General features: G+C 33.6%; 1 protein-coding gene and 1 long non-coding RNA gene across 3 annotated transcripts in view; one reads left to right on the forward strand and one right to left on the reverse strand.

Moving 5' to 3' along the window:
* The window catches only part of LOC129743703 (angio-associated migratory cell protein), a 101379-nt gene extending 100882 nt beyond the window's left edge, over positions 1-497 (forward strand). For both annotated transcript variants that reach the window (XM_055735817.1, XM_055735816.1), the window contains exons 4-5: positions 1-155; positions 221-497. In XM_055735817.1, the coding sequence (XP_055591792.1) occupies positions 1-155; positions 221-422 (357 nt within the window). In that variant the 3' untranslated portion in view covers positions 423-497. The remainder of the gene's footprint in view (positions 156-220) is intronic.
* Positions 498-9576: 9079 nt separating this feature from the next.
* Positions 9577-10094, reverse strand: LOC129745738 (uncharacterized). Its single transcript, XR_008737175.1, has 3 exons — positions 9962-10094; positions 9811-9896; positions 9577-9755 (listed from the first exon to the last, which is right to left on the reverse strand). It is a non-coding gene; the product is annotated as an uncharacterized LOC129745738 (long non-coding RNA).
* Positions 10095-14527: the final 4433 nt, after the last annotated feature.

Consider the following 14527-nt stretch of genomic DNA (forward strand, 5'->3'; position numbering starts at 1 on the left):
GATGGCCCTGTGGAAGCGGTCGCTATCGATAGTCCTGATTTCGAAATCAAGGTAGCCGCTACAGGAACACTCAATGGCAAAGTTACAATATGGGATGTAGCAAGACAAACCGCACGGGTTGAATGTGAAGATCACAACCGTACCGGAGTGACAAAGTAAATTTTGCTTATATATATTTTTTTGTTTTTGATTGAATCCTTATTTAATTTCATGCTTTCAGATTGCTTTGGGGCAAAGACTGTAGCTTGATTGGAGGAACCCTTGGTGGTGTGATAAAAGTTTGGGATCTGCGAAGTGGAGCCTTAAAATATGAATTGCTTGGTCATCGAAATGACATCCAGGATATGTGCTACGACGTGCAGCGAAATTTACTGCTTTCGACATCCGAAGATGGCACAGCAAAAATTTTCCATTTACAGTGATATTTGTATTGGAAGCCGCATTTTTTTAGCTCTTGTAAATAACTTTCATTGAAAATATACAGTTTTTTTTCGCGAGGAGAACATCTTTTCTGTTTATGTTTTGGAATCATTGCTCAAGAAGAATTGAAATGTTTCACAACCAAAAAAAGTTCAAGAATTTATTTTGATTTAAGAGGTAAAAGGAGAAAGGTAAAAAAGGTTTAGAACTTCAGAAATATGATTTCACAAGACAGCGAAATTTACATTTTTCCGAGGTGCAAAAAATCTGAATTTGATTAAATTGTTGATTCTAAATATTCAGTTTGTGTTTTACGATCAGCTTTAGTTTTCAAGATAACTTACGAAAAAAGGTAGAAATTCATTTAATAAATTTGTCCTTTTTTTAAGCTTAACTATTATAGACCATTTCTAGGATTATTGAAATAAAGGCTTTAAATCAATGAATAACTTTTCTGAAGACCGCGAGTGATTTTGTATTCTCAGTAAAAGTTATAGAAGTTTTTTATTTGTATTTTTTTTCCTAATATTGCAAAGCATACATCAAATCGATTTGTAGATTTCAACAAAGTTGTTATATGAGTTAAAATCTTAAATGTAGAATACTCAAAGACTCACTAGATTGATTTCACACGAAGTTGTCTTAATTAAAAATAAATGACAATTTTAATTTTTTAAAGCGTTGTATTTCTGAAATTAAAATATCTAAGCATGATCTGAATCGCCGATCGAATAAAGGATAATAAATAGATTCAAAATCTGTTTATAGTTTTCTTGTAAGTTTATTAGTTATCGAAGATCGATTTTACCCTAATCTAATCAGTTTTAAAATTTTCAAACACCATATCACGCAAAAAGAGGTGCTTTTTGTTTGTTAAAGGACTTTAACCTTAAGGTTATTCGTCCCTGCAAATTAGTTTATAATTTTTATTTGAAGGTTTCGAAATTTAAAATTTCATGCTCTGAATATTTTGTCGGTTTCAATTAGAATATTGGGTTCTGGAAAGGTGGAAACTATATTTTTCTAATTACAAATTTGGTTTCAAAGGCTTCCAAGAAAATTATGTTTTCAGAACACAAAAATTTAGAATTATAAAAATAAAAGAAAACTTATAAAACAGATTTCCTAAAATTTAAAAAGTTTAACTTTAAAAATCGGTTAATTTATTTGAAAATTAAAACAAAGCATGAAGAAGAAAATGAGAAGTTTTTTAACATTTAGATGTTTTTTTTTCAATAAACTCGTCTAACAATCTAAAAAATTTATTAATAGAATTAATTGACAACTCAAGGGAACATCATTTTGGTGCCTACGATTGAATGATTGATTTGGTAGAATTAAACGCGCTGAACTCGTTTTGTTTGTCAAATTTTGTCTATCACCTTGCGTTTTGGGGATATGGAGTTTATAAGCTTTAAAAAGTATCAGTTTTAGGTGAAATCAGTCATTGATAACTGATGAAATAACAAATCAACTTAAAAAAAAACCTGATTCTGAATTTGTTTTGCATGATCTAAAAAAGTTAATATCAACTATCTTTAAAAATTTGGAAAGAAATCATAACAACTATTTCTGACTTTACTAAACAAAGTTTTGAAAAATAAAAAAAAAAATTAACAAAATTTGTTCAAACCTGTAAAACGATTAGTTTTTTTTTTGCTTTAAAAATATCTGAAACTCGATTTGATTTAAGACTTCATTCATCGCATTCGAATGTGATGTTGAGCGTTTAGAAGAACAAGAATTACAAAAAAATATTAAGATTGAAATTGGTTTCTTGAAGAATATTTTATATCAGCACGATGTTTTGTAAATCAAAATTTTTAGTAATTAAGAAGAGGATACTAGGTTTTAAATTTTATTTTTCTAATTCTGACGACCATCATGAGTCATGGTACATGGCTTCCAAATTGTTAATGTTGAAAATTAGTATTCGATCAATTAATTTTGATGTTATGATGGTTGGTTTTAAATTCTGAATTTCTTTCGTTACACTTTCTAATAAAACCCATTCTACAGATGAGGTAGTGTTTTTGAATGTCAAGTATAGAGTTTCAGTACAAAATGTTGATTGAATTGCAAATCGAAATTTGCAATTAAAATAAGTAATTCATAAAAATGAAATGTTTCAAGTCTAGGGTGAGTTAAGACAAATTTCCGCCGGAGGCGAGAAAAATATCTAACTTCCTTGTTAACACTTATTTAGCACCTTTGAATATCGAGTAATTTTCCTTTACTACGTTGAAATTTATTTGAAAAAAATCTCTATGGAGGGGGGGGGGGGGGGGGGTAACCCCTAATATCAACTTGATGTACATTTTTCTTTCAATTTTGCATTTAAAAAACCTGAACACCCCTCATTATGAAAGTGTGTGTGTGTAGAATGGTGCTCTTATTTTGATTTTGGAATTCACTCTTCAGTTGTCAAAATGCCGTCCAAGGAAGAAGAGCAGCGTATCAAAATTTTGCTCGCGCATCGCGAAAATCCGAACTACTCGCACGCAAAGCTGGCAAAATCGTTGAAAGTTGCCAAATCAACCGTTACAAATGTAATTAAAGTGTTTGGGGAACGTTTGTCGACAGCCAGGAAGTCTGGATCGGGGGAAATCGAAAACCGGAAGCCGCTGAAACGACAAAGAGAGTTGCCGGTAGTTTCAAGCGAAACCCTAACCTCTCTCTCCGAGATGCCGCAAATAAGCTGGGTCTACAACCGTGCATCGAGCCAAAAATCGTGCCGGACTATCGACTTACAAGAAGGTAGTAACTCCAAATCGCGATGATAAACAAAATACGACGGCCAAAGCGCGATCCCGGAGGCTGTACACGACGATGCTGACGAAGTTTGACTGCGTGGTAATGGACGACGAAACCTACGTCAAAGCCGACTACAGGCAGCTTCCGGGACAGGAGTTTTATACAGCAAAAGGAAGGGGAAAGGTAGCAGATATTTTCAAGCATATGAAACTGTCAAAGTTCGCGAAGAAATATCTGGTTTGACAAGCCATCTGTGCCTGTGGCTTGAAAAGCAGTATTTTTATAGCTTCCGGGACTGTCAACCAAGAAATTTACGTGAAAGAGTGTTTGAATAAACGTCTGCTGCCTTTCCTGAAGAAACACGGTTGTTCCGTACTGTTTTGGTCGGATTTGGCATCTTGCAATTACGGTAAAAAGGCCATGGAGTGGTACGCCGCCAACAACGTGCAGGTGGTTCGAAAGGACAAGAACCCTCCCAACACGCCAGAGCTCGGCCCAATTGAGAAATACTGGGCTCTTGTCAAGCGGAACCTAAAGAAGACCAAAAAACTGCTAAGGACGAGCAGCAGTTCAAGGCAAACTGGCTTTCTGCGGCAAAGAAGGTGGCTGTACAAAATCTGATGGCAGGGGTTAAGCGTAAGGCCCGGCAATTCGGATTTGGAAAAGCAGAAGCCAAACTGAATATTTTTCCTGAATTTTATACTAATTAAACTTGAAAAAGCAATATAACTTGATTTTTTAAATAAACGACTTCACCGATTTACACGCGTTTTCCCTTGACCAAATTTTGACCGTATCGCCCTTTAATGTAAATTGAAAAGTTTTGCAGTTTCACTCCAATAGTTCCTAAGTTCTCTTTTATAGTCCTCAAGATTGTTTCCACATCACTTCCTCAGATTTTGCAGTTTTTCTTCAATTTCTGTCAAACGATTACCTTCTTATTATCGAACTTCAAAAGACTGTTTTTTTTACACAAAAGAACCAAATGTCCCTATTAACAAAAATGTTCTTGCGATAGTTTTATCCCGGCCGTGGCATCTTCAGGCAATGTTGAAGTGAGTACACTAAACTGACCATCGAAGTGCTCTCTTTTCTTACTTGAGTGGAATATTTTTAAAATGTTGAAAAAGATCGAATGAGGAAATTTTTCTCATTTCAGGAGTCCTGATTGCAGCACCCAACTTTTGTAACCATAATGAACAATCTGTCCCAATTTCATCACCGCTAACCCATCGTTGATGTCTTTCGTTTGCGAATCTCGCTTTAAGAATTTTCCTAAAGGCAATACAAAAACAAGTCCCTGTTTCGGTTCGACGAAACATTAACTTCGATTTACGACGCTTCTCCCCTATGAGAGGTCATTCATGGCGTTGCTGCTAAACATTTTGTGAAGGCGCAGAGGTTACGTTTCTTTTGTTTTTCTTCTCCCCGAATCTACGTTTCGTACGTTTATAGGTCAATCGGTTAATTACATGTTGTCGAACATCCTGGGTGCCAAGGTGTAGTACCTAAACTTCGTATCGAATAAATTGCTTTTTTTTAGCAGGCATCATTCAGTTTTGGTTAATTTCACAAAGTTGAGCGTGATATGTGTTTATTCATAAACTTAAATTGAAACAATAGCGAAAGTAACTTAAATTTTTCATTCAGCCCAGCCTCTTAAAATATCAATGCATAATCACTTTCGACAATCGTTTGGTAGCGCAGATTAATGGCTTACTTACGATTCTCGCCAGCTTCAGCGAGAGTAATCCAATTAATCACTGTGTTTTAAAACTGAAGAAAAAGCCCTTTCTAAGCGGCTTACACTTTCATCCGTGTGCATTCACCGTCCGGGCAGTTGCTTACTATTTGCGTTGAAATTTTCCCCAAACCCTACACGCCAATTTATGTAGGTACCCACAGAAATCACTCTTGGTGCGGCATAGAAATTGAAAATTACCATCTCATTAGGACTGTCTCGATTTCGATTGGAGACGAAGGTGGAGGCGGTTTCGTCTGTTCGATATACATAAGTATTTATCACTAATTGAATGCTCCATTTAGCCGGCTCAAAATGGATGGCATTATCATTGAAAAGGTTTTTTTTGAGAAAGGCGCCGCTTGATTACATATTCAGTCACTTTATGTCTAGAAACATGTTTATGTAAATCATTAAAATCACATTTGAAAAGATCTAAATTAATTACGCGAATGTATAGTGATTCTTCTTCGAACTTTTTGAACTTCAAATTGATCATTCTGAGAACTGTGTATGTGAATGATTTGGTCTTTGGTCAAACTTCAGCAAATCGACTAGTCTAACGGTTTTTTAACGACGTATAGAGGACACCCAAAACAAGTCTATCGAACGGAGAATGATTAATAGTGAGTTAATCATGTTTTATTTCTAGAGGACTCAAATGTGACCAACCCATTTTTACGGCCAAAACTTTCTGGCTCTATCCAGAGATGATCATTGATTGTGCAGACGCTGAAACTTGTATTCATAGCATAGCAATAAAACCTTGGTTTAGTTGAACAGTTTGAACGAACGAAAATAGTAATTTACAATTATTAGGGAATTTGAAAAATACTTATGCAATAAATTACCCCTCAAAATAAGTTTAAGTTTGAGTTTTGTCTTTTATTTCTAAAGTTATCAATTTACAAAAAAAAAAAAAAAAAACAGAACAATCTTCCAATCCCTGAGTATCCATCAAAAGCAACCGAAAAGAAAGGAGGCCAAAAATTCTGTGTCTTGTCCAAGCTTCAGGAATAATGGTTCCAGTTTTTTTTTGTTGTGCTCTCTCCGAATGTTACGCTGCATACCTTTTTAGTTTTCTGTTCTTTTATGATACAGTATTTTTATGCTTGCATGGTTCATGAACCTGTTCTGCGAAAATATGTGTGTTGCAAAAATCGGAAGGCAGAAAACATGCCCCTAAAAGAATTTTGGGAACTGATTTGCTTCTCGGTTGTCCGTTTTGGTTCACCTTTGATGGATTGTAAAGAATTTGATCAGCAATGAGTGGAGAGTTTTATCAATTCAAAGAAGCAAAAAATGAAGTTTTGGTTTATTTGTTATTTTTTGTGAATTCGATTCTTGGTTTTGGAAGAGCGTATCAAAAACAGCACTTCAGTTATGGGCAATGGCGACCGTCATAATTGGGTAAACGGATTTGAACGCAAGATATCTGAAACAAGTGCTGTCTCATTAGTTTATAGGGGACATCAACTGCATAAAACATTTGGAATTGGAAGCTGTGGGCTCTGAGCTTGCTCTCTGTGGATAACAAAATGCATTATTGTTAATGTCATTACTAAAACCAAATTGAACAACCAAATTCTGACATCCGAAAAGGGTTAGCCTAAATAGCAGCACGTTATCCGAACAAAAAAAAACAATTTTTATTTGATATGAACTTTATGAGATCAATTTCACGTAGGGGAAAACTGTACAGAACGCACCAGCTAAGCATTAACGCTATTTACAGCGCAAAAAATCATGTTAGAACCGAATTTAACGTTTACGACGATTCAGGGATTTATTTTACGTCTTACAAGAAAGATATATAACGATAAAAAGTCAATTTTCATGATATATTTGTTAAGAACTCAACCAGCTAGAGAACACACCGTGGGATAGAACGCCGAAATTAGTGAATAGAACGCTCCATATCGGAAGGGTGGTCAGAAATAGAATAATGATTATATGGAATATAATGATTGTTTCATCAAATGTTTAGAAACATGATCATCGCATTTTTTTAAACTATGCATACTTTGTCAAAAAACTCCTTTGTTATTGCTAATCGTATCGAGAATTTTGAAGAAAAACCTTTGATATTCTTATAAGCAAATCGCCTCAGAGAAGGCAACGAAATTCAATTTCTTAAAACCTTGCCTTGCCTCAATTTTGATATGATTATTTTCAGTTAAAATTTGTGAAAATTAAACGAAATACGAAAAAAATATTTATAGTCATCCGAAGTGGCATACGGTTTGCCAGAAAACCTTAAATATTAATCATGAAAAATGACAAGTTTTACTCAGATCCGATTTATCCTTCTGTTTCTAAGAATTTTAGTGGTTTAAATGGAATTTTCATCTAAGAAATGATAAAGAATCTTGTTTGCTGCAACAACATTGAAGAAAACATCATTCGTAGCCATAAAATGGCGTATTTATGAAAAAAAATGGCATGGCACATATTACCCCGCTGGTGCGTCTTGTACAGTTTTCTCCTAAATCAGATAATCTTGTGAGATTTTCCCGATAGATTGAATGTAGGCTGTTTAAGCCACAGCAAGCTTCGAGAATTGGAGTTATCGCAGATTATACCCTCATTTACCTTATATTTTTTAAATTAATCAGAAAAAAATGAGATCCAAAATAGAATCTATTTTGTGCGCTTTTTTCCAGAGAGATCAAATTTAAGGGAATTCAAGTTAAAATCAGCTACATATATCTCAATTTTTCGAAGTGTAAGGTGCATTTAACAGCCTTAATAGGGTTTCTCAGTGTCATGTGACTCAAAGTTTTCTTCTGAATAATTAAAAAAAAAAATGAATTTAAGGGTAACAGCAGCTTAAACAGCCTTTGTTCGATTTCAACGGAAAAATCACACAAGATAGGTTTCACTTGGTACTGGTGATAATTTGCGATATCTATGGAAAATAAACGTGTTTATGGCAAAAAAACCGTGTAAATAGAAGTCATGTACGGAAAATAAAAAAAGTATAATTTATCGAGAAGCGAGGTGATTTTTTTCCACCCATCTTTCTCGCTAAATATAACCTTTTGCGGATTTGATACCGCTTAAAAACCCTTGTTGTGAAAACAAATATTGCATACTTCTACAATTGAGTCGAAAAATGTGGTACATGAAAAAAGGCAGATCATTTTGAAAAAGCGAAAAGAGGGGGAAGGGTGGCGGGAAGAGTGGTGAGGGCACACTGCTCCTCCTTCCTCACTTCAATTTCACTGAACAAAATCAGATGTATTTCGAAAAATATAAAATACGAGAAGAATTAGGAAATCTTTGAACAAACTTTTTCAGCATTTATAGAACAACCAGCAAATCAATAATATTCACTCCAAAAAATGTTAATAAAAAGGAAATTGTCATAATTTGAACATCTGGAAGTTTGAAATTGTCACACTCAAAGATCTTTAAAGAATTTATTGTTATGAATGTCATTTTACAAATGAAAATTATACACAAGTTGTTGAGCTTCCGAATATTAGTGCTAGGCCAAACAAAAAGTAGAGTTTTGAGATAAGTTTTAGTTGATTAAGTATTGCTATGAAGTTCAAATTGATTAACGGTGATTAAATTTTTCATTGGAGTAATTTACTGAATACTTATTTAGAAATTTCGTAATATTATTTTCAATTTGGAAACACAATCCTCGTTCAAAGTTTTGATTTTGATTATTCAAATTCTCAATATAAATTTAGTTATAAATAAGATTATCAAAATCAGATACTGAAGTTAAAGCTTCTGGAACTTAATTTTTATTGATTTGCTCTTGAATTTCAGGTTAGAATACGAAATTTTCAATTTTAATTGTACTGAAACAAACAAATAGTAACAAATAAATTATAAAGAAAGTGAAAAATCTTTTTTTTTCATGTAGGTACCTATTCATAATTCCAAACTCTTTAAATGATATTTATTTATAATAATAAACATAAAATGAAGCCATGAATGGTTAATTTGGTGGAGAGTATTTATCAATTGCAATTGAAATAGCCAAACTTTCAGATGTAGAGTATCAAACCTTAAACTGGAAATTTCAAAATTATTATGAGGATGAGCTAAAAGCTGTTTCGGCGATATTATTGAAGTGGATCTTAAAATCCAGCAGTATAAGTCAAAAGTCACAAAAAGCTCTTTCGAATGTTAGCTTGATTGCAAAGATATTTTATTCTATCAAGATACTCGGCTGCATAGTTTTTCGAACTAGTAGTCTGGGACATCAATTCTTTGTTTATGGTGCTGCCATCAACGAAAAAGGCTTCAAGCTTCCAACTTGCATTCAAGCTTGCAAACACATAAGTTATGCATTTGATCGACGAAACAACCTACACGGGCAGAAAAAATGAACCCACCCAAAACAACAACCCCAGGTCAACAAGGTCCCAGTGAGTGAAAAAGATTTACTTAGCAAAATTTGATAAAAATTAGAGGAAAAAAAAATGTTAAGATGACCATAAATTATATATGTTATTATTCGGGAACTATTTTAAGCCTGGAATAATGTGAATTTCAAATAATTTTTCGAAAAGATTTAATTTAAAATTTAATTTATTTAGTTAAAAATTCATTGACGAAATCGAAAATAAATATTCTTTGTTCTTGCGTATATTGAATTGATTGGACCTGAATTCTGAAACATTCTTGGTATATGCCTCCGGGCCATGCCGATTGATCCTGCTGCTGTAAGGGCGGTTTCTCCTCCAAGTAGGATTCTTAGGCCGAGAACCGAAACTTGCTCGATAGGTATTCCTCTATGAATCCTAAACGATCCTCCAGGTCGTTCTCATTATTATATTTTTTATGTTCCGTTCCTCGCAAATAGCTCCCGTGTGGTTCACTGCAATAAAAAAATTATTATTTATCGGTACATTTTTATAAACTAAACAACTTACCAGGCACCCAGTCAGGATGTTTCAAGAGAATCCGTTCAAGAATCTTGACCGGGGATGCACTCGTCGGGCAAGAAAAATATCTTCGGCTGTGGTAGCAAAACAAAATTTTGGCGATGATTCAAACACTCGTTTTTATGTTAAGCGAACTTACCGAGAAAACAAATAATCTTAATAATCTCTTCACGTCGTGATACATGTCGCATACGATCTAAACTTTCTGATCCGAAAATCTCTACTTTTTTCTGCTAGTTTAAACGCTAGCTCTGACAACTGACAAAAAAAGTTTTTTGAACTAGGTGTAAACAAAAACTTCAAAGCATGCTGTTTAAATTTGTGGTAAAAGTTTTATTCGTCAATATTATTTTGGCGCTAGTGTTTTGTCCCCAAAATTTCTCAGAAGCCGATAGTACCTGTTGATTGCCTTGTTGCCGAAAAAATAATTGACTGATAACGGGAAAGTTTTAATCCACAAGGGAAAAAATAAAACATAGACAAACTGATTTTTGAAAATTTTTGCGTCCTTAACTCGATGTTTTTTGACATATTTTTTGTCAGAAAACTAATTAGTTTAGAGTTTAATCGATCAATGATAACTGGTAAAGCAACTGACCTATTCAAACAACAAATAATTATTTTGAATCTATAAATCATATTTTATTCATTCATCGATGCAGATTTTTGGGAAGAATGCCACGAAGTGGCTAATTTCCGAAAAAACGATACAGATTTTGTTCTAAAAAACAACGATTTGAAAAAAATAAATTTACCATTTTTTTTTTAAATTCTATAATTTTGTCGTCCAGAAGTCACGGTAAATTACTCACATTCTTCACAAAAATTGATCATGAAGTTAGAACCTTTTTTTCTAAATCTTTTTGATACTTTAGACTTTTGCTTAAAAGTGCACAAATTTTTTCAATGAATTTTTACCTTTCATTTTTAAAATTTATACCGAAAAACAGAGCAGATAGAAAAAATACAAATTTGCATTCAGTACCCCTAAATATATCAAAGTCAGTTTTTAAATTCTTTGCACCTCGGAAAATTTGAATTTTGTTTCTTTGTGTAATAATTGTGAATGCAGATTTTGAGTTTTAAAGATGAATTCAAATTTCTATCTCAAAAAACCAATTCCTCCATATTGAAAGAGCTTTTATAAATAGTTTTATTCCTTTTTGGCTTTAAAAACTCAAAGAGAACGAAAAAATTACAAACACTGCCCACAATTTCTTCTTTTGATTTATTTTTGCTCTGGAACCTTTGTGTTTTATTAACGCATTAACTTGAATTTAGAAATCTTTAAAAGGTTTTTAAAACCTAAACTCTAACTATTGAAATTTAAAATTTTCATATTCAATTTCTGTTTGGTAGTATATACTTGAATCTTTTTACGTTTGTATCCCATTTACCCGAAAACCATTGCCCAGAATGAATTTTTCCCAGAATGACAAATACCCGAAATCAAACCCTAGAATGAACCATTTCCCAGAAAAAAATTCCCCAGAATGCACCATTTACCAGAATTTTTTTTTCCCAGAATGGACCATTTCCCAGAATTTTTTTCCCCAGAATGGCACAAATCCCAGATTTTTTCCCCTAGTATTTTTATTTGTTTTTTTCTAATGAATTCTTGAATATTTCATATGATTCAAAATTATTTTTTCAAAATGATTTTTTAAATGAAACTACGACTTTGAAATTTTCCAACTTAATTTATTTTAGAACCAATATTGTTTTTTGTTTATGGTTTGGGTACTTTAATTGATTCAATGCTTACCATGGTCCTTTAAAAAACCGTTTTGGCATCCGACTCCTCACGCTGCGCGTTCGAACTTGAAAGACGTTTTGTCCTTCACGCTTTCGCGTGGCGGACGGGGCTAATTGATCACCCCTAGCTTTCACGCAGACCTAGGAAGCCCCAGCAGACCTAGACCAATGTCTTAGGGCCGCCGCTTCCGACGGCGGGTCGGCGGCCTCCTCGGATTTGGGAGCTTCGGCGGCTTTGTTCCGCCTCAGCCCCTTCATCCTCGTTGGTTGCGGCCTTGCCGCTAAAGAATAAAGTTATGAAACCCTATTTTTTTTTGTAACAATTCCTTTTTTTTAAATAATTTCTAGTAAGGATAAATGTTTTTAATTTTCTGGGAAATGGTCCTTCTGGCGAAAAAATTTCTGGTACATGGTTCATTCTGGTGAAAAAATTTCTGGGAAATGGTACATTCTGGCGAAAAATTTTCTGGGGAATGGTTCGTCTGGGGAAAAAAATTCTGGGGAATGATTCTTTCTGGCGATTGGAATTCTGGGTATTTTTCTGGGCAATGGTTTTCGGGTAAATGGAGTACAACCCTTTTTACTGCCATCCATTATATGAATGCTTGATGTGATAGATTTCAAACCAAATTAAATTATATTGGATCTTTTTTTTTTTTTAATTTCTTTATATAGGTTAGTTTGAATTTTCATAGTTCATATTTGAATGATGTCAAATCGAGGGAGAGATGAATTCGTGCAAGAGAATCTTTACTGTGATTCAAAAACTCAATTGTTATTTTGCAATCGAATTATTAATTCCTTGTAAATGCAAGTGAAAATAGTCCTGCATTGGATTTTGGAATGAGTTAGATATCACTTTGTAAATATTTAAAATTGTCAATAAACCAACAGTTAAGAAAAGAAAAAATACAGAATTGGAAATTCTAATATATATTTGAATTTCAGATTCGTCTTTGCGAATCTTAGCGAATTCAGTGTTATAAGTTATAACAATATTCACTTCCCTATTTAACTTTTTGAAATTTGTCATTCCATTAAAATTCATAACATAATGAAGTATTATGAAGCTCAAATTTTGAAACAAATACAAAATTTATCACAATTTTCTCATGTAAAATTAGGAAAATGAGAGATATTAGTGACAATAAAAAAAAATGTCCCTACATTTCATTATCTAGCTCAAATGTTAAGTGGATAAATGGTTAGCAAATTCAAATTCAACACCCTTAGTAATTCAACAGAAGTTGATTGGTATAATTCGGTCCAAGGAATTGCAAGTTACAGCTGGTTGATTTTGGTAGACCGACTTTTCTTCAATCTTGAGCCTTGTGATAAATAAACTTTTTCGTTGATTAAACACCCCCACGGAGTGGAAATTTTTTGAAAATTCAAAAGCACAAGTACTAGGGAAAATTCAAAATTTTTATAGAAATTCGAGCATTAACGGTTATTTTGTAACGGTTTTTTGCCGCTTGGGGGGGGTGATCACCCCGATCACCCCCCCCCAACTTTAAAGTAACAGTAAGATTCTGATTCAGTTAAGCGTTCTTTGAGCACGTATGCAGGCGCGGTCCTATGGGGGGGGGGGGGGGTGATCGGGGTGATCACCCCCCCATAGGACCGCGCCTGCATTGGATGAACGTGCTCAAAGAACGCTTAACTGAATCAGAATCTTACTGTTACTTTAAAGTTATTCAGTATCGCCGTATAGAAACTACTGGCTGATCCCATACGGTTTTAGTTTCGGTTTTAGCTTTAAAGCTGGGGAGTTTGAATTTGATTCGTAATTGGGACGCATTTTCACGACAAAATTGCTAAAAATATGAAACAGCAATTCTAAGCGACCTATTTGCTTGTCTACACAGCAAAAAATTTCTAAAAGTACACGGAATCTAAAAAACAAGTGATCTATTTTTTCTTGAGTATAATTGCAAAAGGATGTAATTTTAAACTCCTTTTGATGTAATATTAGACGTTTTTCAAAAATAGGATAGAAATAAACTGTTTTGATGTAATTTTACATCGCGTCATGCAAAAATCAACCGGTCAATGAAATTTATGTCACAAACAGTGTAAAATTAGATCTGTTTGATTTAAAATTGAATGCAAATATTTGACTTCTGCCTTTTTATATTTCGTTAGTTTGCTCACAACGTAAACAAGTCGAAAAATTATTCGGAAACGGGTCGATCAAAGGCGTAGCTACCTACAGCAGCACTTCTAGAGTCTTTTTAAGTCGTAGGTATACATGAAAAAAGAATGCGGTTGAAACTGACTAGTTTTTTCTCCATTACAGCAAGGTCAGATTTTTGTGCAGAAGTGTCCAAGTGCTGACCGCATTGATTTCAATTTAAAATTACACGCTCCAAAAATTACATCCTTGAAAAAAATAAACCGTGATAAAATTTAACATCAAAATCGATGTTCCGTTTTCGTGCATCGTTTTCGATCTTAATTTACAAGAATTTTTCTTGCTGTGTACCAAACTGTGATTCAAAAGAAGAAATTGATTGACTGTCGAAAAAAGGATCGTGTACGAATTTTCTTTTTATTTCTTATGCATAATAACGAAATTATTTCAAAAACATATAAAAGTTAATATGAACGACCCCTTTTTTTCTCGACTGCTTTAAAATTTGAATCCAGGAATCATATATCTGTTTTGTGAAACACCCGTGAATGATATTTTGTCTGGATCTCAAGCATAACAAAGAAATAATTGCAAAAACATTAAATAGGTCATATGGACGATATCTTTTCTGTCGTCTAATGAAAAGTTTGAAATCAGGAATCGATCTCTTGTCCAGTAAAACTATCGTGGTTGAATTTTCGATGTTATGCCTAATAACATAACTATTGCAAAAACATATATAAAATATCATGCACGACCCTTTTTAATATCTGCTTGTCAAAATTTGCCACCTGAAATCAATTATCTGTGCTTTAA

Source organism: Uranotaenia lowii, chromosome 2, assembly GCF_029784155.1.
Source record: "Uranotaenia lowii strain MFRU-FL chromosome 2, ASM2978415v1, whole genome shotgun sequence".
Lineage (NCBI taxonomy): Eukaryota > Metazoa > Arthropoda > Insecta > Diptera > Culicidae > Uranotaenia > Uranotaenia lowii.